The 27,906-nt window shown below is 37.3% G+C and overlaps 1 protein-coding gene across 2 annotated transcripts; it reads right to left on the bottom strand.

The window, feature by feature from the left end:
• Positions 1 to 1,538: 1,538 nt before the first annotated feature.
• On the bottom strand, positions 1,539 to 27,665 carry MIX23 (mitochondrial matrix import factor 23). Of its 2 annotated transcripts, XM_042955948.1 has the most exons (6): positions 15,772 to 15,891; positions 10,784 to 10,856; positions 10,273 to 10,419; positions 7,474 to 7,554; positions 4,810 to 4,869; positions 1,539 to 1,701 (listed from the first exon to the last, which is right to left on the bottom strand). In XM_042955948.1, the coding sequence occupies exons 1-6, from the start codon at positions 15,804 to 15,806 to the stop codon at positions 1,651 to 1,653; spliced, it is 447 nt and encodes a 148-aa protein (XP_042811882.1). In that variant the 5' UTR covers positions 15,807 to 15,891; the 3' UTR covers positions 1,539 to 1,650. The 2 variants fall into 2 exon arrangements, with proteins under 2 accessions (XP_042811882.1, XP_042811883.1); XM_042955949.1 differs by lacking the exons at positions 7,474 to 7,554; positions 10,784 to 10,856 and adding an exon at positions 27,615 to 27,665 and having other exon boundaries at positions 15,772 to 15,897.
• Positions 27,666 to 27,906: the final 241 nt, after the last annotated feature.

Here is a 27,906-nt window from a genome sequence, read left to right on the forward strand (position 1 = left end):
CAAAATTAAACATCAGCTTTCTGTCAGGCACCATTCACTTTAAGTCCTATAGAAAATCTTTTATACTGCTGGTCCTAAGACACTTTTCCTTATTAAGAAGACTAGATTATAATCTCCACAAAAGTGGATTTTATTAATATCCCCAACACTTAAGATGGTATCTGACGCACACAGTAAGTGCTCAAAAGATCTGTTGAAAGAACGGTGAGCACTTTTACCTTTATTGCTCACTTCTAAATGCATAATCTGATGAGGGTCCACACACACAACACACATGCCTACCTACAACCCAGTTGGTCAATCTAACTGTGCCAGAGCCAGATGGCTTGTTTAAATCATTATGGTAGGCAGAATCCTAAAATAGCTCTCCAAGATGTCCCACTCTAATCCTTTAAGACTGTGAACATCAGATATTACATCTGTGATGTTACCTTACTTGGCAAAAAGGATTTGCAGGTATGATTAAGGCTATAATCATTTGACTTTGGGTCAAAAGAAGATTGTCAGAGCAAGCCTAATCTAATCACATAGACCTTTTGAAAGCAGAATTTGTCTGGTTTATAGCAAAACAGGAAGTCAGATTCCAAGAATGAGATGAATTCAATGCACTATTGCTAGCTAGAAGGAGTGGACCATGTGCCAAAAACTGTGGGTAGTTTCTAGGAACTTAGAGTGGCCTATGATAATAGCAAGGAAATGGGGACATGAGTCCTACACCCACAAGGATCTGAATTCTGCCAACAAACTGAATAAGCCTAGAAACACATTCTCTCTGTAGAGGCGCCAAACAAGAGCCCAGCCTACCTGACTTGATTTCAGCCTATGTGACCCCAAGCAGAGAACCCAGTCCTGGACTTGTGACCTACAGAACTGTAAACAGATAAACAGTATGTGATTTTACACTGCTAAACTGTGGTAATTTGTTAAGCAGCAACAGAAAACTAATAAAGTCATCCTGTACTAGAAAGTGCTTTTCCTGCAATAATTGAATTCTACAATGATAGGTTTACTGACTCATTTGAATACTATCATGCAAGACCTCCTCTGCCTTTCCCAGATTTATTTTACAGTTTTCATTATCCATAGAAATATTGTCTCCAGGAAAATTCCACCCAAAATTAGTTTTTGCATATGAAAACAAGTTAAGGTATCAAAAGAAAGTTTCTTTGGACAGTTTCCAGCTTATAATATTGCCCTCTTACTTAATGGGAGCAATAAACCCCACAAACATAAATAAAAAGATAAAATTATCAGTGACCAAAAAAGGCCCACATTCTTGGCAATAAATTTGTAAAAATCAAAAAGGTATAATACAAATAAAATCAGACACTGAAACCATATTTAAATTCTAAGAACTTATGATCTCAACTTGGAAAACAATCAAATAAATATGTACACTGAGTCAGAAAATTATTTTAATAGTTACAAAACATTTTTTTTTTTTTTTTACAGAATCAGTATAAAATAGCAGTTGATTTTTCCATAATTATCAGAATTATTTGTACTTAAGGTCTTGGCTAAGTGGGGCTGAAATCAACAAAAGGTCTTGGACTGTTGGCTCAGAAATCATCCTAGGAAGCCCACCTTGTTGATATCTGTCATGCTTAGCTCTTATGAGATGTCCCGGTCCTTTTATAAAAAAGTATCTTTTTATTCATTCTTTGGAGGCTTGAAGTGAATTCGGCAGCGTTCATTAAACACCTAAAATATTTAAACAGAAACAAAGGTCATTGAGCCATCTTGTATAAATCAAGCCTGGAACTAAATTAAATTTAGCATGGTTCAGGAGGACAAAACCATTTTTATCCCAGGTCAACAGATTTAGGGAACAGAGAAGTTTCCTCAGCAGTTCAAACTAACTTATAGGTGCTAAAAATACAGAAGGTTTTGAAGTCCATTTATAAGACAATTTTAACTTTTAAATAAAATTCCTATTATTCAAGGAAAAAAATCATCACAAGCTAGCTTATTGAGTAATAGTAACTAGCAAACATTTTCATTCCATATTCTGGACATATTTTGTGCAGTTAAACAAAAATATCTAAAAATAAGTTTATGATAAAGCTTTTTTCCTTTTTATAATGTAGATTTTATTTAGATATCTGCTGTGATTTTCTAAAAGAGTACCAGATCCTTCTCACAAGTAGGTATACTTAAAGGGAAATCAATCTTTTGCTAAACTATGTAAATTTATAAAATGATCTATTTAACTCGCTTTTTTAAAAACTTTTTTTAACATTTATTTACTTTTGAATGACAGAGAGAGACAGAGCATGAGCAGGGGAGGGGCAGAGAGAGAGGGAGACACAGAATTTGAAGCAGGCTCCAGGCTCTGAGCTGTCAGCACAGAGCTCGATGTGAGGCTCAAACTCACGAATCGCGAGATCATGACCTAGGCTGAAGTTGGCCGCTTGACCGACTGAGCCACCCAGGCGCCCCTATTTAACTTTCTTTCTAAAAACCTAAACAAATTATGTATCATAAATGTTAAGAGAACATTCTATACTCAGTGCCTGTCAATATGGGGCTGTGTTAAAAAAAAAATTTAATTCAATGGAATATAATGCAAATATAAAAAAGAATAAGGAAGCTCTGTATGTTCTGATTTGAAAAGATCTCCAAGATATATTAAGGAAAAAAAAAAAAGTATGGACAGTAACACCTCTATATAACAAACAGGAAAATGTGTGTGTGTGTATATACATACATAAATTTAGAATTGTGCAAATATCTAAAAGTAAATATCATCCTTTTAGAAGGAAAGGAAAGGAGGTGGCTGAAAGGGAGGAATGAGAGGTAGAATTTTTACCATATATCCTTTAATATTTAAAAATATTTAATCATGTCTAAAAATTTTAAGTGCCCAAATAAAAAATTATAAAAATCTAAAAGCATTTCTTCTTAGAATTTACCTTCATACTTCAATGACATAAGGAACAAATCATTTTTTTTTTAATTTTTTAACGTTTATTTATTTTTGAGATAGAGAGAGACAGAGCATGAACGGAGGAGGGTCAGAGAGAGGGAGACACAGAATCTGAAACAGGCTCCAGGCTCTGAGCTGTCAGCACAGAGCCCGACGCGGGGCTCGAACTCATGGACCGCAAGATCATGACCTGAGCCGAAGTCGGCCTCTTAACCGACTGAGCCACCCAGGCGCTCCAAGGAACAAATCATTTTTAAGGTTAAAACACACACACACACACACACACACACACACACACACACACACACACACACCAACCTATATTGGCCACTGTGGACTACCATAAAAATAAAAGATAAAAGAAAAGTCTACATAGGGAGATTTCATGGTACTGGTATTATTCAATCTCTTAAACTGGGTGGAAGATACAAGAGTGTTCATTTTATTAATATTCCTTACATTCTACATGTTATATCCTCTTTGATATGTGTTAACTCACAAATAAAAGAAAAAAAATGTAGAAATTAAATATACTCTCTCTGGCCCTTTCGTCTTACAGTTCATCTCTTGTCAGTTACCAGTCCTGACATTTCCCTCAAGTTCTCAATGCTCAAACCAGGCGAGGCTTTAGATTGGTGGCCTTGGCACAATGTTTGGGACATGTATGACTTGGCCAAGCTTCTCCAAATCTTTTTCCTAAATGCCTTCATAACTTTTGCTGGCTTACTGCACCACAGCTTACATTTTCTTTTTTTAAAATCTAGTAGACAACTTGGGTTTTTGTAGACTGGATGGAGTATATTTTCTTTAAAACTAGTATCAAATCTAAAAATGCTTCACTCTTCCCACTACATTTGACATATACCAACCTCTCCACTGGGTTTTTCAAATCAGATATTCATTGTACCCCTCCCCTATCCCATCCCAAGAATAAATATTATCTCTCTGTAGAACATAAATGGACAAATATCGCCAAAATCTTTCAAGTAGCAAACACCTTCTCATGTTAGTAGAAAGAGCAGGAATAGGAAATCTTGTCAAAGAGGACAAAATAAAGAAAAGTGATATAGCAAAGAAAATCAATTTGTATTTTGCAATTTATTCACAGCTCTATAAGTTGGTACATTCTAGTTTGGGTTCAGTTAACGTCTCTCTGTGTTTAATCTCATTCCATTGCTTAATTTCAAAGGATAAAACAGAATTTTCAGCTCATTCTTTCAGATTTCATAGATTTTTCCCTTTGGAAATCTTTGAAATTTTAGAGAAGGGTATATAGATATACCATTTCATACAACTAAAGTCAGCATTTTGTGATTTTTTGATCCTCGAATCCTGGTTCTCCAATCTAATTCCTATTCAGAACTGTGCAGGCAGCAATAAGGAACATGTGAACCTAGCAGCCATAAAAAGCTCTATTATCAGGTATCAGTAAAGTTATGTACAAATAAGTTTCACGATCAGGTATGTCAGAAAGCAAGTCACTGTGAAGGGTAGCTAATGATATAAAAATTTATGGAAACCAATGGGCCTCAAAAAGGCTGGTTTTAACAAATAAGGCCATTGAAGGTTCTGAGTTAACTAGTAATAACCCTAAATAACAAATATGCCCATTATTAGTATTAGGAAACATACAAAATGTCTCCAATTCTGTTACCATGACATGTCATAAAAACTAACATACGACTATAAAGTTGATTTTTATACGGTGGCTATATTTGGATGCCAACTGCACCCTTCTCAAAGTTAAAACTTTCAGCTGCTTATAAATGAAGGATGTCTATTCTTCTTGAGAGCCCTGAGGGACTCCTTACCCCCCTCCCTTGGTTTCCCTTTGTTAGTTCAGTTTCCCTCATAGTTCGCTCCAAGACAGCATTATTTAATACCTTCCAGCTCCTGTCATTTACAACTTCTTCAACATTCAATTCTGACTGCATCCATTTCAACTGTTAAAAAGAAAAAAAAAGTTGGAGTTATGAAAATTCAAATTGAAGAACTAAAACCAAATTCTATTTATAGTTTCCTAATAAAAGCAGCTACTGCTCCTCCATTCTTCATTAGTGGTATCACCTGGGCTAGATCTTGGACACAGCCCATTCTTCTGGTATCTAATCTGCTATTAAATCTTGTTAAGTCGTGGTTCTCAAGCATATTATAATCACCTTGAGAGCTTTATTTTTACGTTTATTTATTTATTTTGAGAGAGAGAGGGAGAGAGAGAGAAAGTTCGAGCAGGGAAGGGGCAGAGAGAGAATCCCAAGCAGACTCCATGCTGTCAGCACAGAGCTGAATGTGGAGCTCAAACTCACAAATCGTGAGATCATGACCTGAGTGGAAATCAAGAGTTGGGCGCTTAACAGACTGAGCCACCCAGGTGCCCCTCACCTTGAGAGCTCCAAAAAAAAAAAAAATCAAATGTCCAGGTAGTTCACAACAGGAACACAAATGGCCAATAAACATTTTTTAAATATAGAATGTTAGTAATGTATGAAAAATGCAAATCAAGCCATAATATGACAAAAATTTTTAAAAATGAGTACCTCTGATAAAACCTACTACTAGTGAGAGTATGGGAAAAGATACACTCATACACATTTTTAGTAGGAGTATATATTGTTGCAACCTCTATGGAGGGCAATTTGGTAAGATTTATAAAAACATAAATTCACATGTCCTTGAACTCAATAATTCTAGTTCTAGTTATTGATCCTATAATACAGATTTATAAAGACAGCACAGAGGAATAAAAAGGAGGAGGTGGCAACCTGATTTGGATAAAGAAAAAAGAATCAAGAAGAAAAACAGAGAAAGAAGGGGAATATCTAAGGCCCAAATGATCTAGAAAGGCCTGAGTTTTCCACACCTTGAGCATGCAGCCAGAGGTCTGATACTAATGCTACAGTCTTTCTAACTTCCCTGATAACTGCCAACCTAATTACTCTATCAGAAAAGTAGCCAATTCCATTGCCAGGCCCAGATGGGGGGGGGGGGTGGCGGGGGCATCATACTCCTAGTCACTTCTAGTGGGAGAAACTTGAAAGAAGCTTGCTAGTTCCAGGAAGAAGGCTTGAAACTATTCAGGAAAAGTAGGACAAAAAGCATGAACTACAGATTGAAGCAGCCAAGAGGTTAAAACCAGGATGATTTCCTCAGGCCAAAGTTAAGACTCAAGCCAGGAGATTTGGGAACAAAATACCAGAGAGCCAGACAAGATCTAGGCAACCATGAGTCAGGGACCCAAGCCAATGAATCTGACCAGTTAGGAGCAGAGTTCAGGCAGGATGTTTAAGCAATGTGCATGTAACACTAGTAAGATAGGAACTTAGTACTGATCCAATGGCTCCTTGTAAAGTCCTCTGCTAGACTCAGAACTGGTGTCAGAGTATAGTCAGGTACATAGGACTCAAACTAGAATGAGAGGAAGGACTGCATTTCTGACAACCAGTCTTGTTCTGTAAAGTAGCAACGAGCCTGAAGAAGCCCATCTGCTGACATCAAAGCAACCTCAGATTTTAATCAGCTACATGGACCAGAAATTATTGAAGGTTCACTGCTCTGTCAAAGCCTGGACTGAGTGCCAAAGAAGTAAACTCAATCAAAAAACAGGGTCACGACATGCCACTAGGACAGTCTTCATAACTGCTCACAAATATTTACGGGCAGGTCACGGAGAAATGGGTTTAGACTTCTCCTACATACTTGCAGAGTGAAGATTAAGGAACAATAATCACATGCTACAGGGAGGCAGATTTTCACAATATATAAGAAAATCTCTGAATAATTACAACTTCCAAAAAGAGAATGCCACTGCTACAGAGGATTTGCATACTCCTCCTCCCCTACCCCCGTAAGTAGTGATTAAACAAAAAGTAGAAACCAATGGTTCCAAGATATTGTAAGGAGGATTAATGTAAAAAAATATGGGGTCCCAGAGTCTCAAAAAGGAAAGGAAAACAACTACTAAGTACATTAGGTAATATGCTGGCTCTTACACACATGATATCATTTAATCCTCATCTCTAAAAATAAAGAAATCTCAACTACATTTTACAAACCAAAAATCAGATTATTTCAGAGCAATTAATTTACAAGTTTACAAAGCCACCAAGTGGTAGAAGAGATTCATTTCATTAGGGCCACCTGCCTTTATAACCCATGTTTTCTCTATTCTTGAATGCTTCAGATATTACAACCAACTTCTAATACAATTTCAGTGCCACCAACAAAATGCTCCCTGAGAGATGGTTGTTTTGAGGCTCTAGGTCTTAAACAGGTAAACTTCCTTTCAAAGGAAGTTTGAATAGGTGACAATAGGTGACAGCAGTTACACAGTTCCAGCAAGGAATGTGCTTTTTCTGAGTTAAGGACTCAGGGAAAGAACTGGGGACTTTTAGACTGGCATCTCTGCATATGAATAAAGTATGTTCTCTACAGTAGTCAGAATTTGACTATCAGTCACAGTTTAATGTAAAAGCACTGAATCCAGAGTCAGAAGACATGGGTTAAAGTCCCAGCTCTACCACTTACTAGCTGGGGATATCAGTTAGTACCTGAGTTGTAGTTCTCTCATTCAAAAAAATGAAGACGTAGACCTGGAACATCTCTAAGAGTTCTCTTTCTGATTCCATAATCTTCATGAAAATGAAGAAAGGTTGAAAATTAAAAAAAATTCAAGCTTTCTTATTTGGTTAAGTACTATTCACAGTCACCCTCTAGTCCTACACAGTATCTGACTAGAAAGCTACCTTTTGTAACTTGCTGACTGGTTTCTAAAACTACTCCTTGCAATGGTCACCCTGGTGATTTTCTCTGGGCCCTAGAGGCTGAAGGGCAGAGATGAGGGTGGATCAATTACGTAACAAATCACTCCCAAGGACTCAGTGGTTCTGAACTTTGTTCTCCACTAACAGGAGTAATTGTAGTGTTTGTCTGATGTAATCTGCAAATAGTGAGTTTTCAGTTTCTGATATAATAGCCCTGCCCTGTAGTTTTCTTTGTCAAAACCTTCAAGAGTCTGTTGAAATACAAAATCCAAAATAACTAGATTTTAACCAGCTTTATAGAAATTATCTACAAGCCTTCATAAACCATGACTAAGATGACCATTACAGCATTAAGTTCACTGTCTGAGGACCCCACCACTGCCAGATGAATGAGCAGATGTGGAATACAGGACTGAAGCAGTCATCATGAACAAAGAGAGCCATGAAGACGGTGGTTGAATCCAGTAAGACATGGTGCAGCCCTGGGATGACTGAGCAAGTGCACACACTCACCTGCGGGCAACTACAAGAATATAGGCTTGAGAGTGATGGTAAGTCCCCTTTTCAAAGCTTGGCTACATCTACTAAACAAAGGGCAGACCTCATGACTGTTCAGTAATGAAAAACACAATTTTGTCCCATACTGGATTTTCAGTCACCCAGTCAGCAAGTCACCTACTGTGCTACCTTGAAATACAGACATGATTTTGATAATTGCTCAGTGGTCATATAGGAAAAAGCCCTTCTTCTTAGGAAATCACCAACGTATGTAAGGAGCAAAGGAACATTGTACCCAACATTCTCGCCAAATGATTCAGTAAATAAAAATGCCTATGTGAGGTAGAAAGGGGAGGAAACAGGAAAGGAGGGAAGGAGGAGGCAGAAGGAGGGGAGGGTGGAGAGAATGTATCGCAAAGCAGGTGGGGCAAAATGCAAACAATAGGTGAATATAGGTAAAGGGTATAAGTGAGTTCCCCGTACTATTGCAACTTTACCATAAGTTTGAAATTATATCAAAATAAAAAGTCACTCTTTAAGCAGCTCCCCACAAAAGAAGACAGCAATGAGTTCCACTTAATAAAATATGGCACACATTTCAAATGTTTTCTTGACATGTCACCATTAAGGGCTATAAAGGAACAGTCCTGTTCCATTTCTTATACTCTGAGGTGCACACCCTATCTACATTACAGCTGACTTTGAGGAAAAAAGGCTTCCTCTGACATATCACTCAGTGGACACTTGCTGTTTTCTTAAAAGTGAAAACTGCAAGGCTGGGAAATGAAGTGGAAACAAAAAAGTGTCCAAAAAGAACCAAAGATCCATAGTAACTTCTTTGTGTAGGGAAATAAATTATAATGTGTTTCTAGTGTACCTGGTTATATTCAAATAATACTATACTTTTATAGCTAAAGAGAGTAATATTCTGAAAATATTTGTATTGCATTTCAGCAAATTTCTACAGACGAAACCAGAAGTAAATATTCTCAAAATGTAAATACGTTAAAAAAGTTCATTCTTTTTTTTTTTTTTTTTATGTGTATTTATTATTGAGAGACAGAGCGAGACAGAGCATGAACATGGGAGGGGCAGAGAGAGGAGGAGACACAGAATTTGAAGCAGGCTTCAGGCTCTGAGCCGTCAGCACAGAGCCCAACATGGGGCCCGAACCCACTAACCACAAGATCATGACCTGAGCCAAAGTTGGACGCCCAACCGACTGAGCCACCCAGGTGCCCCTAAAAAAGTTTATTCTTAAGTCAGGCCTTTAAACATAGATACAGATATGATTTCCCTAGATTTTCTGATGTGGTGTTGGTCTGTGTTAATCCTTTTATATATAAGGATATCCTTTGTTATATTTAACAGTATACTATATAAAAAAATGGAAAGAAAATATGATTACATGTTTCTTTAAGCTAAAGCTACTACACTGCATATATTCATGAAATACAAATTAACATACCAACTAATTTCTAAATGTAATAAAATTAAGCCCACTAAAAATGAAGTATTAATCTGGTCCCTTTTTTTTTTTTTTTAAATGTTTATTTATTTTTGAGAGACAGAGACAGGATGCGAGTGGGTTAGGGGCAGAGAGAGAGGGAGACACAGAATCCAAAGCAAGCTCCAGGCTCCAAGCTGTCAGCACAGAGCCTGACGCGGGGCTCGAACTCATGAGCTGTGAGATCATGACCTGAGCTGAAGTTGGACACTCAACAGACTGAGCCACCCAGGCGTCCCTGGTCGTTTTTTTTTTAAAGTAATGACCATTTCTTTTTCTTTTTTTTTTTTTTTTATAACATTTATTTGTTTTTGAGAGAGAGAGCGAGACAGAGCGTGAGTAGGGGAGGGGCAGAGAGAGGGACACACAGAGTATGATGTAGGCTCCAGGTTCTGAGCTGTCAGTACAGAGTCTGCTTCAGATCCTGTCACTCTCTCTCTCTCTCTGCCCCTCCCCTGCTTATGCTTTCTCTCTCTCAATAAATAAATAAGGTGTTAAAAAATTGTCTTTGATAGCTAAATTTATTTTGACAGCTATTTTGAAAATCTTTTGCTCAGAAATTTAAAGCTTATTCAACTTACCTTTGTCTGTTCTTTCCTAAGTTGCTTTAATAACGTTAAATCATCCAAATTCTTTTCTCTCTCTTCTCGGAGGTGTTTTACTACTGCTGAGGTCTGAGCTATACAATTTTTTATGACTCTGTCCCTGCTGGCATGAGCTTCCATCAACTAAAGGAACAAAGGAACAATAGAGAAAAATCATACCAATTTTTTACATTGTAGTGGTTTTTAAAAAATCCTTATTTTTAGGCTACAGAAATATAATAGTTCTAAAACAATTTTTAAAAACTGAATCTATGGAAGAGAAAATTGTGCTGAACCAGTTAAATCACCACAAAACAGATCAAAGGAAACACCTCTCATGGTGTAAAGTATGAGGTCGGTTGTCTTCCTCCTTCCATATACTTCTGGGATTTCCCACTCCTCTTCCTGCATTCCCCACACAGGACTTTTCATTTCAGTCCCTTCTCCCTACATTACTGTCCCTAGTATTCCATCCCTTGTGTTCTACCCTCTACCCACCCTCACACACCTTCGGGGCCACTGCTGCTATTCTTCCTCTTTTTTTTTGTCCTTTCATTGGTTTTTTCAGCCTTGTGTTGTCACTAAGTGCAAGAAATTGTGAAGTAAGTGATGTAGAGAAGGAATTCGTTACACTAAAGAAAAACAAAGAATGTTTACCTATGCAAGACAGAGCCCTTTTCAAGACTTTAAAGTATTAATATGGGAAAATTGTATATGAAGTACAGATTATTGGCTCCATCAACTGTGTGTGCCAACTGAAAGGACATCTGGCAGGGCAATTCTTTACTAAGTTTCATCTTTATATAACAAATCCAATACAACAATTTGCATTTATTTTCTTCCTTCATTTACGAAGTTTGATGATCGTTATTCAAACACACTCCCATGATCATAGCCAAATTCTGATGATGCCCCATAAACCTGGGGGAGAGTAAAAGCAAAGTACTAAAATAATATGTAATCGCCATTATAGTATATGTGCTGCTGAAGCAAGCACTATGCAATTGCCATTATAATTAGTGGAACACAAACAAAGGTGGTTCACTTCCAACTAAAATTTAGGTGTTAACTTCCTCCATCTAATTAATCATGTTATATCATTCCTTCTTCCCTCTGAAGAGAATATGTTAATGCTATGCTAATGAGTTATACTAGGAATAACCTAACTATTATACATATTTGTATATAAAACACAGGACTAAACCATCCTATAAGCATTCTTCCTAAGTTATTTGAAATATATCTCTTAAATGATCATCTCAGGACCCTGCAGTTAAGAACTACTGATCTAATATGCACCAGGAAAAAAAACCTTTGCATTTCTAGAGTGCGACAATACTAAAAGTGCATTGATTATAAATCATACCTATGTGAAGAGAAGAAAATCAAACTAAGAGGCATTAACCCCACCTATACTAAATTACTCTAATATGCTAATTTTTTTCATTGTAAGGTTTAGGATTCACAAGCACAGTCCAAGGCCTATATTTCATTGGCTAATACGCTGCTTCTGTTACTTGTTTCCTCCTTCAGATATAATTCCAGAAAATGAAAGGAGTCATTGAGGGTAGGGAAATTCCCAAAACAGAAGAAATGAACCATCCTAACTTAGAGTTAAGAAGCTCTCCCTGTATGAGACTGGCTAAATAATTAACATTTCCAGGCTTCAGTTTCCTCTTTTGCAAAATTATGGATTATGAGTAAATAATCGCTAATATCCTTTCTACCTCTAAAATCTAAGGATAACATAACTCAATACACTGCTCAGATGTCAGATGCTATTTAATCACTTTAATATTTTGTCTAAAGCTCCAATAATTGGTGGAATAGCATTAGCACCAAGTAGGAGTCTGTCACAGTATTTTCACTTTTTCTATCTGAATTTTAAAATCAAATTCCAATTGTGTACATTTTATTAAAATGTTCAATATTTTCCTTTCAGCCTCTCCCACCACACAGGTTCCTTCCTTGGTTAGGCTCTCTTCCACTGTTCCCCTCATTAACTTGGCCCCTTTCCTGCAGATACACTTCTCACTGAAGACTACCCTCCTACCTTCACCTGCATACTTTTCCTTCAGATTAGCCCCACTGTGAACTCACTCCCCTATGGACAGAAAGTACTGAGCAAATCATCTTTTATTCTGTACTATCAATTATTTTAGTCTAGCTTTCATGATCAACCTTCAAGAAAATTCAGAATTAAGAGCCATATGCAAGAGGAATATGCATAGACTTCTTTCTGTACACATGTCAAAGAAATGAGGACGCTTGATAACTAGCAGCTCCTTTGGTTAGAGGAGAAAATCCCTGAGTAATAACCATATCATAACCATACTTCCTTTGATTTGGGGTATGCAATTTCAGAATGAAGGCATTTAGCATGGGGCAAGAGAGTGATTCAAAGCTAGTCTAACAGGGGTCTATCTAGGACTTCCCAGTTTTATTATACTTTACCAAAACTCTAAGAACTTCTTTTAGTCAAATTTTCACCTACTATCTTTTTCTTTTTCAACGTTTATTTATTTTTTTGAGAGAGAGAGAGAGATAGAGCACAAGCAGGTGAGGGGCAGAGAAAGAGGGAGACACAGAATCCAAAGCAGACTCGAGGAACCCACGAGCTGTGAGATCCTGACCTGAGCCGAAGTCAGCCACTTAACCCACTGAGCCACTCAGGCGCCCCTCACCTACTATCTTTTAACCATTATTTAAAAACAATCCTTTTTGCCTTTAAGGGAAACAATGCTAACACTTTTCGTGATCATAGTTTTTGGGTGTTTTCTTTCCTGAACAAAGGTTGATTCTAAATTAACTCTACACTAAATTCTAATTTCCGAAACATCATTTGTCAGAACCCTGACACTGACCCTTGGTTTAACCATCATTTAAAAACAAAACACAGGGGGCTCCTGGGTAGCTCAGTTGGTTAAGCGGCCAACTTTGGCTCAGGTCATCATCTGACAGTTCCTGCGTTCAAGCCCCACATCGGGCTCTGTGCTGACAGCTCAGAGCCTGGAGTCTGCTTTGGATTCTGTTTCCCTCTCTCTCTCTGCCCCTTCCCCACTCATGCTCTGTCCCTCTGTCTCTCAAAACAAATAAATGTTAAAAAAATTTTTTTTTTTAAACACAACATGGGATGCCTGGGTGACTCAGTACGGTTAAGTGGCCGACTTCGGCTCAGGTCATGATCTCACAGTTCGTGGGTTTGAGCCCTGCGTAGGGCTCTGTGCTAATAGCTCAGAGCCTGGAGCCTGTTTTGTGTTCTGTGTCTCCCTCTTTCTCTGCCCCTCCCTTGCTTATGTGTGTTCTCTCTCTCTCAAAAATAAATAAACTATTAAAAATTTACAAAAATAATAAAAAAATAAAATAAAACAAAAGTTAGTAAGTTTTTGTCTTGGCCCTTTGTGTTTTTCAAATCTTTCTCCAGAATTTCTGACAAAAAGATGCAAAGGGAAGCATATCATTTAAACATATATTCCAAAGATTCATTATATTAAAGAGACATCCTTAAAAATTACCCTAAATCAATCACTGTAACACTAGTAATTGTTTTGCATTTGTAAAACACTGTTCCAAATTCAGACTTTTTAATGTTCAGCATTGATTTTCACATTTATCTTGAGAATAAACAATAAATAATGTACAGCTAGAAAAAAATCATAGATTCAAGGGATACCCTTTAATAAGGGGATCTCACTGAAATTATTTTCATTAAGAGTATTCTTCTAAGATTTGGAATTTCTACAATTAGTACTTCATAATAACTTTGTTGATCATCTGCTATGAAGAAGGATTATTATTAGAGAGTGCAAACATTTCTTCATCAGCTATAGAAGGGAAGCATCAGGGGCTAAAAGAAGTCAAAGTAACCTTAAGCAATTTGGATGTTTCACAGAGCTCCACTCTTAACTGAGATAATATCTAAGGGAACTCAGTGGTACTTATTAGCATAGGCACTCTGCCGCAGGCCTGATCCCTGGCACAAAATTACTAGATAAACAATCCTTCCTCTAATGTTCATGTTGTTGGATCCCTTTAGGATACAGACAGAGAAAAACCCAAACACAAACACGAGAATATCCAAAACAGAAAGGTCTCAAATATCCAAAACAAAAGGTTCCAATATGCAAGATTATCTTAGTGCAACAAAGGGATAATAATAACAACAATAATAATAGAAGCAGCAAGCATTTATATATAAAACATTTAGTACAGTTAGCACTTTATATTACCTCAGTTAATCCTCTAACAACCCCATGAACTAGGTACTATTATGTTATTATTTTACAAATACGGAAGCTGAGGCAAAAAGTTATGTGACATGTTCAAGGCTACCAGCTAGGAAGAAGCAGAGGTAGGACTTAATCTACATCTGGAATCTATGTTGCTAATCCCTACAGTATAAATCTTTTGGTTAAAAAAAGATTATAAATGAAAACAAGTGAGATTCTTTTCTAGAGATTATATGGGTAGTGAGGGGGGCATCACTAAAGTGATCATAAATTTCTAGTTCTTCAGACAGAGCTACCCAAAGAAACTAAGTGAACAACCTCAAAATAAAATAGGGCTTGGACTCATGCTCCCTACTTCCAATACTGGATTCTACTCATTAAAGTTCACAGATTTGCAATTTCTCAAGCCACAAGAATCACCTAACCACTCAATAAAACAACACACTTTCATATAAAAGCAGGACAAAAACATCAGCAATTATTAATGCTTTGAATTTAATTGATATGAATAAAACTGACTTTTTTTCATAACTGAGAAATAGAATTTTAGGTTTAAAGTAATATCTTCTTTATAAGAATCCAAATAGTAATCTTGTGGGAGATCATAGAAAAGCAAATGCCATTTGAACATTAGCTTCCAAGTTAATGAAAAGATGTAAGTAAATTATAAAAAAATACTTGGCCACATTACTATTTCCTTTTGTTTTTAGAAATTATAAAGCGACACAAAAGAACTCTTTAAGAGTCTATGAAAAAATATATATTTGAGAACCCAAAGCCTCATACGAGGACAAGATCTGTGGCTTCTCTCCCAACTACCAAATGCTTCTATTCCCCTCCCTGATGATTGAGGGAAGAAAAAAGATACAGAAAGTATAAAAGGTTTTAATTCATTGTATCAGGTGTCTGGCTTCTTAGGACTGACTCATTCAAAACCCTTGCTCTTGTTTCCCTGTTTTACTTGACTGTTTCACTTCCTCCTTCGTTCCCTGGTGCATAAAGTTTCTAAAGTTAAAGGCTGCCCATGAAGGGGCCAAAAAATGCTCTCATTCCTTAGAACCATCTTTCCACAGACTTGTGCATAAGATCACACGTTTTCCTTAGTTTGTAGCAACCAGATCAAAACTTATACACACCCTCAGACGTAGGCAAGAAAACATGAAGATGTCATACTTTCATCCAGTTTAATTATATGTCAATTGGTTTCTTATTTTGCCTGCAAAGAAAGGCATAAAGGAAGCACAAAAGACTCAAAAGATACACTTACAGACTCATAAAGTTGTTTACAGGTTTGGCTTGCATCAATTTTCCCTGCAAAGGAAGCTGTTGGAACCGTAGTGTTTAATTCATGTACTATTCTGTCATCAATCGTCCTCATCACCTTGAGTAATTCCTATATATATTTAAAATAAAAGAATAATAACCTGAATTGAAAGTTAAGTGTTAAAAAAGAAACATTTAAACAAACAAAAAAAAATCCATAAAGCTCTTGGATATTTTACAATCCTGTAAGTTAGGAGTAGAGAAACCATGCTAAATTTAGTGCAACCACAGGAAAATCTTTATTATGAGAATAATAGGTTATGTAATCGTAATTCTAAGAATGGGCACCAACCCTGTTTTCTTGGCTCAAATGTGACCATCTCAAGGGTCATGACTGCTTTAATTCATTTTTAAACCCCACCTGGTGGCACATGCTTAGCAAACAGTATATGCTCTTTCCATCCAAGCATACAGCCAACAAAAGTTTCTACTAAACGCAATTACCTCAAATTGTCCCAAACAATCCAGCATAATTGCTTGCTCTATTGCCTCTATGTCTATCATTCTAAAATGTGGTACTAGATGGAAAAATTCTGTAAAGCTATATAAGAAATACTCGGTAGTGGTTCACTTAGAAATTAACCTATGACCTTTTAGGCTTTTTGCTTTTTTTAGCTTTTTACTATGATTGTTTTATTATTTTTGTAACAAAAATACAGGAGAAGTACAGGAGAAAGCATGCTTCTATAGAAGGAATCAAGTCTCTTCATGGCTTTCTTATTCATAGAACAAAACAGAAATTAGTTTTACCTTTTCTTAGTGACCCTACTCACATTTCCCACGGATCTCTTCCTCCTGAAAAGGCTCCAACTCTCAAAAAACCAACCAAAAGAAAAATAATACTAAAAGGGCAGGGGACTTAAAAAGACTCTGGTGAGAATACCTACATAGGACAGTCCCTTCTCTCTACATTTTGATTAGGGTACTTCTTTTCACTTGTCACTAGAGAAAGGCTGGACATCAGGTACGCTCTGTCTCCAGAAAACACAAACTGTTTCCAGCACTATACTCTTCTCTTTCTTTTTTAATTGTTTCTTAAATTCTCTTCCCCGCCCCCCAGCCCAGCAAAACATGATGGCTGAAAAATCATCAGGGAAATAGAAGTATATAATGCTAGAAATATATATATTAAAAACACCCAACAAGTTAACATTCAATATTAAAGTGTATTAAAAGCAACTTTGTTTGATTCTCTGCCTCCTTCAACATACCAGCCTATCTTTCCTATGCCAAACTGAAATCCATGACTGAAACCAACTTCATTTCTTTCTTCATCCATTTGTTAAAATAAAAACTTCTATTATGATTAAAGTATTACAAGTCATTTTAGAAAAACTAGCAAAAAGTTTAAAAAAATAAAAGTCATCCACAGTTAACTATTATTAATGTTATAAGATGTTTTTAGTTTTTTCCGTACACATCTATGAATATTTTTATCAACTGGAGGTCCTCTGTAACACTTTAAAGTCCTGCTTTTATGACATTATACCATGAGCATTTTGCCCTTGTTACTCAAAGTGCCTTGAAGATATTTTTAATCGTGGCATAAATATCCTGTGGAAGTGTCACAGTCTGTAAGACTACTTCCCCAATAATGAACATTTAGGTGTTTCCAATTATAATAACCATTTAAGCCATTCAGTCTAAGTCTGCAGTTTAGATTCTGTTCCTATCAGTCTATTAATCTTCAATCAGTATTTTAATAGCCTTTTCTAGATCTCAATCTAGAAGTTAAATAGCTTGTAGAAGGCTCATAATTTGGACTAGTAAAACACAGGCAAATGTCAGGTTTAAAACCAGCTTCATTATCTTATCCCCTCTTCCAGTATCTTTCTATTTTTGTCAATAGTACTATTATTCTCTATAAGTTGGAATTCTTAAGGGATAATATCAACATATTCACTAAGCAACCACCACTTTGAGTGTTTTGTGTACAATGGAGGATATATGTGTGAATGGCAAATTCCAAACAAAAGGCAGAAGCACCATTTAGTGTGAAAAAGTACATAATTAGCAGAAGCAGTAGACAGGAACCTTCCTTTCCAACTTCAGCACACCTATAACTTGACTATTCAAAAAAAAGAAAGAAAGAAAGAAAGAAAGAAAGAAAGAAAGAAACCTCTTTTAAAAATCTCTCTTTTCTCCTATCTATATCAAAATGATCTTCTGAGGCCAAGATTTAAGTTATACCTTTTAGATAAAACTCTTTCCTTGTCTGAGAGTCCTCAGCAATCTTTCTTCTTTAAACATATGAAGCATTCAGAACCCAGCACAGTTCATTTATTAACTCACTCTTCATTCAAAAAATATTTAGTAATGTCTAGTGTGTGTCAGGCACCATTCTAAACACTATTCTAACATTCTAAAGGTTCTGACCCTCAAAGAGCAAAATTCTCATAGGGAGAGACAGGTAATAAGCAAGTGCCTCAACAAACAAGATAATTTCAGTATTGAACAATACTGTGAAAAAGAAAACAAACTGAGGTAATGGGATGAAGAATGACAGTGGGGCTGAGGGGCTAACACTTTGGATAAGGAGATCCAGAAAGGCCTCTCTGAGGATACAGCATTTGAACTGAGAACTGAATGACATGAATAAGCCAACTAAACGAACATGTGGGGGAATAAGTCAAAAATGATGAGGCAAGAACAAACTTTGGGGTATATGAAGTGAATAAGGGGAAAAGTGGTATTAAGTGAGGTCAGAGGAGACCAGAAAATGAAGGACAACAGAGACCATGGAAACAATTAAGGACTCTGTTCTAAAGGCAACAGGATTTAAGGCAAGGGAATGGTATAACATGATTAATTTTTTTAAAAGATAACTTCGCCTGTAGATGAAGAATGGATTATAGAGAAGAGAATGGAAACAGGGTGACTCTTTAGCAGACTACTATGGTAGTCTAGGCAAGAGATAGATAGTTTGATTGAGAGGTAGCAATAGAATTAGGAAGAAGCTGGATTCAGGATATATTTTGAAAATAGAGCAGATAGGCTAAACTGATGAATTGGTGGTGAGGAATGAGAAAACAAGGTTTGAGGCCTGAACAAACTAAATCCATGGTAGTGCCGTTAACTGATGTTGGGGAGAGACTGAGGGAAGAAAAGATTTGGAAGGAATGAGATCAAAGTTCTATTACAACTCAAAGGACATTTGATAATACTTAGGGTTATTGTTAATTGTATGTGATATTGGTAGTGTGTTTAAATTATCATCTATTAGAAATAGAGACTGAAATACTTACAAAAAAAGATATGGTATCTGGGATGTGCTGCAAAATAATCTGATTAGGATGGGGTGAGTGGCAGAATATAAATAAAAGAGTGGCCATGAATTGATTGTTGAAGTTAAGGGCTGGGTATATAGGGATCCATGGTACTAACTCTCCTTTTGAATAGGACTGCATTTTTGCACACAAAAAAATGTTTGATTCTTTTTTTTTAAGGTTCTGCTCTGGACATGTTAAGTTTCAGATGCTTCTTAAATATCTGCATAGACAAGTTGGATAGAAAGTTGAAAATACCAGTCTGACACTGAACAAGGCTAGAGTTATATTAACAAGTTGATGTTATTAAAAGTCATGAGACGAGAAGAGATCACTGAAGGAGACTGTTGGGAATGAAGGGGGTCAAGAAAGAACTCTCGCATATAAAGTACAGGAGAAAAACTAGTATCACAGAAGTCAGAAGAAAGGTTTCAGGGGGGGAATGGTCACCTGTGTTAAATGTTCCTAGAAGTCAAGAAAAATGTGAACAGAAATTAACTTTCAGATTTAGCAAGATGGAAATCCTGGGTGATCTTTTTTTTTTTTTTTTTTTTTTTTTTTTTTTTTAATTTTTTTTTTTCAACGTTTATTTATTTTTGGGACAGAGAGAGACAGAGCATGAACGGGGGAGGGACAGAGAGAGAGGGAGACACAGAATCGGAAACAGGCTCCAGGCTCCGAGCCATCAGCCCAGAGCCTGACGCGGGGCTCGAACTCAAGGACCGTGAGATCGTGACCTGGCTGAAGTCGGACGCTTAACCGACTGCGCCACCCAGGCGCCCCTATCCTGGGTGATCTTAACAAGTCATCTGAATAGAATGTTTAATGGACTAAAAAGTTAATGTGGCTTCGGTACACAGTAAGAGAAAACATAGTATAAACTGAGGCCCACCACTATAGGTCAGATTGTAGGATTTTAGTCTTTTTCCTGAGAATGGAAAACCAATGAAGTGTTTAGGTATGGTGGGGTTACGTGATCAAATCTGTATTCTGAAATGACTGCTTAGGTTAAAGTATTAAAATGTGGAAAATGAATTAGATAGGAACAGGAGTAGATGCAAAAGGATCAGTTAGGAGATTGACACAGCAATCCAGGTAAAAGATTACATAGCTTGACATTCCCTGGAATTTTTATTTACTGTGAACTTTAACCAGTTTTGAGTTTTATCACTAGCTATATAGCCAAGTTCCTCTCCATTAAAACAGTTAAGTTTTATAAAGCAATGGGAATTTATCTGCATTAACTAGGTAATGAATCAGTAAATTTCACAGTCTTACCAATGGAACCTACAACTGTGGATTTTCAAATACATCAATCATCTGTGTGCTAGAGAATCATCAACATATGATCTAAAACTTGACTTTTAATAGGGTAGACACTAGTTATATGAGGTTATTTTAATTAAAATTGAATAATTTAAAATTTAGTACCTCAGTTGCACTAGCCACATTTCAAGTGCTCAAGAGCCACATGTTGCTAGTGGATGGTGCAAATTCCCACCATTACAAAGAGTTCTACTGGATAGTACTGAATTCGAGAAAATATAATGACAATTTCTAAACTGATAAAAAGAACTATAAGCTATTCTTAAATATCACAAAAAAGATACTAAAAAAACTAAAAGGGCAAGGGGGGTAAGATTCAGAAAGGAATTTCTTCCAAACTTGCAAAGGGAGAAGGAAAAGAAATAAAACACCTCACTAGGCACACATTTCTTTACAGTGCAAAAAAAGGCCAGAGTTCTTAAGGCAACTCCAAAAGGGTCTGGAGAAAAGCTTGGTTGGCCCTCATAGACTGAGAGCAAATGAAGGTCAACACAGACACCCAAGTGCTCCCAATAAATCATGTGTATTATTCATAAGGAATTACAGACTAATATCTGATGCCTGGCTCCAGTGGCATCCTCCCTCATTCCCTCCCTTTCTCTCTCACAAATTCACTAAGAAAATATATAGAAGACATCCCTGGGCAGACATCATACACAATAAAACACAAGTCCACAGAGATAATACAGAAATACACACAGTTCAGTGGCTCTCTCAAGACTAGACCTGGAACCCTAATTAACTTCTAAATGTCAAAGCATTAGAAAAGGTAACTCTCCAAATTTTGTAATGTCTCCAGCTTCTCCAATCTTTAATCCTCCTCAAAACAAGAAGAGATTCTGATATATCATGAATCTCTAATTTTAGGCTGGCCATTTAAAATTATTCACTTATCTTAGAATTGCATTTTATGTCTTATCTGTAATTGTGCGGTGAAAATCTCATCCTCTCACAGGCCAATTTTGGTATTTAAGGAGTGCCCAGATTTAGTAGGGAGGGGTAGAGAAAACTTTCTATTGCCCCTATAATTATACCACACTCTATTCCTAAGGTTGATCCTCAGGTAAATTCCTTTAATTATTTTGGGCAGGGTATATGGGGAGTGGTAAAAGGTCGATTACATGACAGTAAAATAAAAATATACTCCAAAGAATGATCTGGAATTTATTAACCTTCCCCTTCTCACCCTCTGCCTGAAGGTACCAAGAAGTAGATTCCATTCACATGCTGCTCTTTTCAGATTCTGCTCCTCAAACCACATTTTTATAGCAATGCTCACACTATGCTCCCCACACCCCCCCCCCCACCACGCTAGAAACAGACTTGCCCTCTTGGCACCCAGAACCTCCAGGCCCAGAGAGCAGCTGGACATGTTACAAAAGGAATCATCATGGATGCTAGAAAACAGTCTATTTTGTCCGAACCTAATTAGCAAAATCAATGCTGTATAAATGAATAAATATTCCCAACAGAAATACAAAAACTTAAACATTCTGGGAAAAAATACTTAGTTTATTTTGTTCAGCTGATATATGAACTGGGTCAGAGATAGGGTCAGGAAGAAGGGATTTCAGGGTGGCAACCAGTGGAAAAAAATCAGAAATGATAAAGAGCTTGATGCATTCAGGGAAAAGTAGGCCTCTGTGGCTGGACAGAAGAGTTCAAATGTATGCTGGAGGTGGCAGTGGTTGGGGAGAGAGAAACATGAATAAGAGAGGGTAGAGATATAACTAGGGAGAAGACATTGGGACTGGGTTTTAAAAGGTCTTGTATGTCATGTTAAGTAGTTTAGACCTGGTCACAGATGCCTGAAATTAGATGCATGGTTCAGATTCTAAAACTTAGAAGACAACAGTATAAAGTCATGGAGATTAGATTGAAGGGGGATATACTGGAGAAAGAAATGACTAAAGATAAGGATGGACTGCAAAGCTAATTGCAGACATGATAGGGTGTGAACAAAGATTGTGGCAGTACTGATGAGTGTTCCCAAAGCATCTCTTTGACCATTTCGCCCCCTGTTCAAAAATGACTCCCAAATCTCACACTTGGCATTCAAGCCCTTCCATAATCTGGTTCCTATCTTTTTCATAATTCCTGTGTCCATGTAAATCCTGAATTCCAGCAATAATGATTGGCTATTTCCCCCAGATACATAAAATTTTCTGTCTATATACTGTTCCTTCTACTTAGAATTCCCCTGGTTCTGCCTAAGGCCCAACTCAATTACCATCTCTTGATCTCTCTGACCTTTATAGCACTTTATTCATATTCTAAATATCTTCTACATGTTTTATATCCCTGCTTGCATTATGTTCCTTGTTTTATTTCTGTCCACTGAGTCTCCCCAAGTGTCTGGTACCTAACAGGTATCTGTTATACACTGAATTGTGTCTTCCACCACACCAAATTCATATGTTGAAGTCCTAATCCCCAGTGTCACTGAATTTGGAGACAGAGTCTATAGGGAGGTAAAGTTAAATGAGGTCATAAGTGTGGGGCCCTAATCCTATAGAACTCATATCCTTATACAAGGAAGAGACACCAGAGATCTCTCTCTTTGTGCACAAAGAGGCCATGTGAGAACACAGCAATGAGGCTGCAACATGCAAGCCAGGAAGAGATGATGAATCAGAAAACAACCCTAACAGGACTTTGATCTTGGACTCTGAGTCTCCAGAACTGTGAAAAAATTAATTTCTGTTGTTTAAGCCACCCCGTCTGTGGAATTTGTTACAGGAGCCCTAGCAGACTAATATGACATCCAATAAATTCTTGCTAAATGAGTGTTCAAATGGAGTTCTAGACACTCAATTTTAAACATTCTTTTCTGGACTTTATTTCATTTTGGAAACAGTATATTTTTCAGGAGGGCTAAGTCCAATTTTTTTTTTTTTTTTTTTTTTTTTTTTCAACTTTTTTTTTTTTTTTTATTTATTTTTGGGACAGAGAGAGACAGACCATGAACGGGGGAGGGGCAGAGAGAGAGGGAGACACAGAATCGGAAACAGGCTCCAGGCTCCGAGCCATCAGCCCAGAGCCTGACGCGGGGCTCGAACTCACGGACCGCGAGATCGTGACCTGGCTGAAGTCGGACGCTTAACCGACTGCGCCATCCAGGCGCCCCTCCAATTTTTATAATAGAAAAGTAAGAACTGCAAAAACTAAAAATACTTCAAAGACTCAAACTTTAAAACATGCACCTACATGGAAAAAATCAGGATAGTAGCAGTACACTGTAAGAGGGGAGGAGGAGGGATGTATGGACTGGGATTGACTGGAAAGGGCATGAGAAACTTTTGGAGGTGACGGTATTATTCTCTATGTTGATGGAAGTTTGTACTACAGGTATATGTAAGTATCAAAAGACTGGTATGCTTAACATCAGTGCATTTCACTGCATGTAAATTTTACAAAATGAAAGTGAACAAATATTGAATACTAGTTAATGATATGAACAGTGACACATTTAGGAGTGAAGAATATGGATGTTTGCAACTGCCACTGACATGCATCAAAAAAATAAAGAGGTGAACTGATGGATATATTGAGATGAGTATGTGATAGAGTAAATACAGCAAATCACTGATTATAGAATCTAGATGTACATAAGTATTCACTGTAAAATTCTTTCAACTTTTCTGTAGCATTTGAACATTTTCATAATAAAATTTTAAGGAAAAAGTACCTAAATCTTTATAATAAAAATACATGATTTCCTGTTTCTCTTCCACAGTACTCAGTGCAGTGCTTTTCACATTTAGGGTACTTCTATACAAAATATAATGGTTTCACAGCTTTAAAAAATATCTTTGATTAAGAATTTGTGAGTGTGTCAGCTAACCACAGCTTATAATTTTACCTAACTCATCTAAACCTAAATGTTATACTAAATTTTTACATTTTACATTACCTTCACTTATGTTCATGTGTGCCTATGAGGGTTGTGGCAAATGTTCTTATATTTATTTACAATGAAGTTAAGTGATATGCCAAGGCCAGCTCTGGAAAATCAGATCTTCTGACTTTTAACCCAGGGTATTCCCCATTATAAACCACACATTTGGAAAAGCCCTAGAAAGACTATTTAAAAAGTTACCCCAGGTTTCACTAATGACATTCATTTTATGATCTTTTTATTTACATTATTTCTGTGAATGGAATGGTTCTACAAGAGAATTTAGCTTTTGTTCCCCTTACATCTTATCTGCCCTTCCAGAAGAAAAAAACAAAGGTGTTTTCTAAGCACTATTGGGTCTTTTAACAGATACCTTTGAAATTTAGTTTTAGACAGACACATAAACCAATGGAATAGAACAGAGAATTGGACCCACAAACGTCTGGCCAACTAGTCTTTGACAAAACAAGAAAGAGTATCCAATGGAAAAAATTACAGTCTCTTTGGAAAATGGTGCTGGAGGAACTGGACAGTAACATGCAGAAGAATGAAACTGGACCACTTTCTTACATCATACATAAAAATAATGAAAGACCTAAATGTGAGACAGGAAACCATAAAAACCCTAAAGGAGAAAACAGGCAACAACCTCTTTGACCTCAGCTGCAGCAACTTGTTCAACACGTCTCCAAAAGCAAGGGAAATAAAAGCAAAAATGAACTACTGGGACCTCATCAAGATAAAAAGCTCCTGCACTGCAAAGGAAACAATCAACAAAACTAGGCAAACAGACAGAATGGGAGAAGTTATTTGCAAATGACATATCGGATAAAGGGTTAGCATCCAAAATCTATAAAGAACTTAACTCAACACCTGAAAAACAATCCAGTGCACATTTCTTAATGTGCAGAAGACATGAATAGACACTTTTCCAAAGACATCCAGATGGCCAACACACACATCAAAACCACAAATCAAATCAAATGCAAATCAAACCCACATTGAGATCCACTTCACACCAGTCAGAGTGGCTAAAATTAACAACTCAGGGAGCACCTGGGTGGCTCAGTCAGTAAAGCATCTAACTTCGGCTCAGGTCATGATCTCATGGTTCATGAGTTCGAGCCCCGCGTCAGTTCAGAGCCTGGAGCCTGCTTCTGATTCTGTGTCTCCCTCTCTCTCTGCCCCTCCCCCACTCACACTTTGTCTCTCTCTCAAAAATAAATAAACATTAAAATTAACAACTCAGGAAACAGCAGATGTTGGTGAGGATATGGAGAAATGGGGAACCCTCTTGCACTGTTGGTAGGAACGCAAACTACTGTAGCCACTCTGGAAAACAGTGTGGAATTAGAATTAGAATTAGAATTATCCTATGACCCAGCAACAGCACTATTAGGAATTTATCTAAAGGATACAGCAGTGCTGATTCATAGGGCACATGTACCCCAATGTTTATGGCATCAACAATAGCCAAATTATGGAAAGAGCCCAAATGTCCATCAACTGATGAATGGATAAAGAAGATGTGGTTTATATATACAATGGAATACTACTTGGTAATGAGAAAGAATGGAATCCTGACATTTACAGCAATGTGGATGGAACGGGAGGGTATTATGCTAAGTGAAATAAGTCAGTCAGAGAAAGATATCATATGTTTTCACTCATATGTAGAATTCACTCATATGAGAAACTTAACAGAAGACCATGAGGGAAGGGAAGGGAAAAAAAAAGTTTCAAACAGAGAGGGAGGCAAACCATAAGAGACTCTTAAATACAGAGAATAAACGGAGGGCTGATGGGGGTGGGGGAAGCAGGGAGAGGGGAAAATGGGTGATGGGCACTGAGGAGGGCACTTGTTGGGATGAACACTGGGTGTTGTATATAAGCGATGAATCATAGAAATCTAGTCCCGAAGCCAAGAGCACATTGTATACACTGTATATTTGCTAACTTAATAAATTATATTTTAAAAAAAGAAATTTAGTTTTAGAGATTCAAATAATTATAAAGATGGAAGCAGTTTTAAATGCCACTTAACAAAATCTTATTTTGCAGATTCAAAAATTCCTAAGTGGTTAAGCAATTAGCTCAAGGTCCAAAAACTGTTAATGGCAGAAGCTGTATTAGAACCCAGAACATCTAACTCCCTAACCAGTGCTCATTCTAGTAAACCTAAGGCTATCATTGCTCAGTTATCTGAGCTCATTAATTCATAGTACTAATTAATGTGAAAGATCAAGGCCATAAACAGGCCTGTTAATCTTAAATATTCCATATACTTCATAATCTAACGACCTTTTTCTATCTTATTTAAGATTTTTACAAGTATCAGTATTTGTCCAGCACTTTGATCACATTTGAAGTTGGCTGCTGTTGTGCTCGTCTGTTGTGAGGAGGAGCTGAAGTGGTGAAGAGGGCACGAAAAAAGTGGAAAGACCCCACATAAACTTCTTTGGCCAAATAATGTTTGTCAAATAATTCAGTCTGTTGAGGTTATCTTCAAGAATACCACTCCCTACAAAATGGCTCATAGAACAAAACTTCCTACAGATAGGTCAGTGATACGTGAAATTATTTTTCATTATCTTTAAAGATACATTTGTAAGGTCGTGATTTTTTAAGTTCAACTCTTTATCTAGACATCAGCACGTTTATACCTACATTAAAATAACTTTCATAGCAACTTAGTTAAAATCCGGACCCCTTTCTTTAATTCATGGGTCGGTATTAGTCCTAAAATACATTTTCCTTAAGTGTTATATTTCCTGTAATGGATAGGAAGGCAGAAGCACCACAGCAGGTACTAAAATTAATCGCCCCTTCAAGAACTCCAAACGTTCTGCCCTATCAAAACAGTAAGACTTGTACCAAGTTTTTATTTTGTTTTATCAAGTAAATAAGTTCTCCTTCATGTTCTTCTCTCTTACGAGTGGTCAACTTAAAGCAGGAGGAGGATGGCAGAGGCTAGGAACTGAGTTCAGGGGATGGCTTCAAAGGTTGTTACAATCTCTACCACCCGGCCCAAGCTTGGTTTTACCACCTCGGAACCACTCGAAGTTTCCTGGGACGGTTACTCAAGGCCTGGGCGTCGCAAGGAGAACCATGACCCCCACGGAGCTCCCTCGCTATGGCCAAGCCCGCGCCCCCATGACCTCCAATGGCTGGGAAAAGGAGCCTTGAACTGCCCGCTTCTTCCACAACTGATCCACACTCCCTCCCAGGCCACAGCAGGGAACAGGATCCGGGGACAACTGGGGGGTAACACCTGCCACATGAGGAAAACCCCATCACCTGGAACTCGGCGAACTCCTCACAGTTCACACCGCCACTGGGCGCCGCCATATTGGACAAACGCGAGGCCCCCGCCGGGAGCCAATCACCACGGAGCAAAGGTGTCCGCGTCGCCGCCTAACAAAATTTATTCCGAAGAAAGCGAGAAACCCATGGCAAGGTTTGTCTTTTCCCTGGTGCTCGTTTGCACCGAAACTTGTAGCCGTGGTATCCTTCTTTTTGTTCCCACCCCTTTAACACGGCCTCTGGAACTGGCCTAGAGGTATCGGAGAGTATCAGAACTTGTAGGGAT

The sequence above is a fragment of the Panthera leo genome, chromosome C2 (genome assembly GCF_018350215.1).
Source record: "Panthera leo isolate Ple1 chromosome C2, P.leo_Ple1_pat1.1, whole genome shotgun sequence".
Lineage (NCBI taxonomy): Eukaryota > Metazoa > Chordata > Mammalia > Carnivora > Felidae > Panthera > Panthera leo.

Bases quoted from the DNA above. Each gene is read 5' to 3' on its own strand.
- MIX23 (XM_042955948.1), bottom strand. From the start codon at position 15,806: ATGCAAGCCAAACCTGTAAACAACTTTATGAGTCT. The intron at 7,555-10,272 runs GTAAGTTGAATA...ATTTTCATGAAG, and splicing joins TTAGGAAAGAACAGACAAAG to ATTATGGAATCAGAAAGAGA. The intron at 1,702-4,809 runs GTATTAAATAAT...TAAATATTTTAG, and splicing joins TAAATGACAGGAGCTGGAAG to GTGTTTAATGAACGCTGCCG.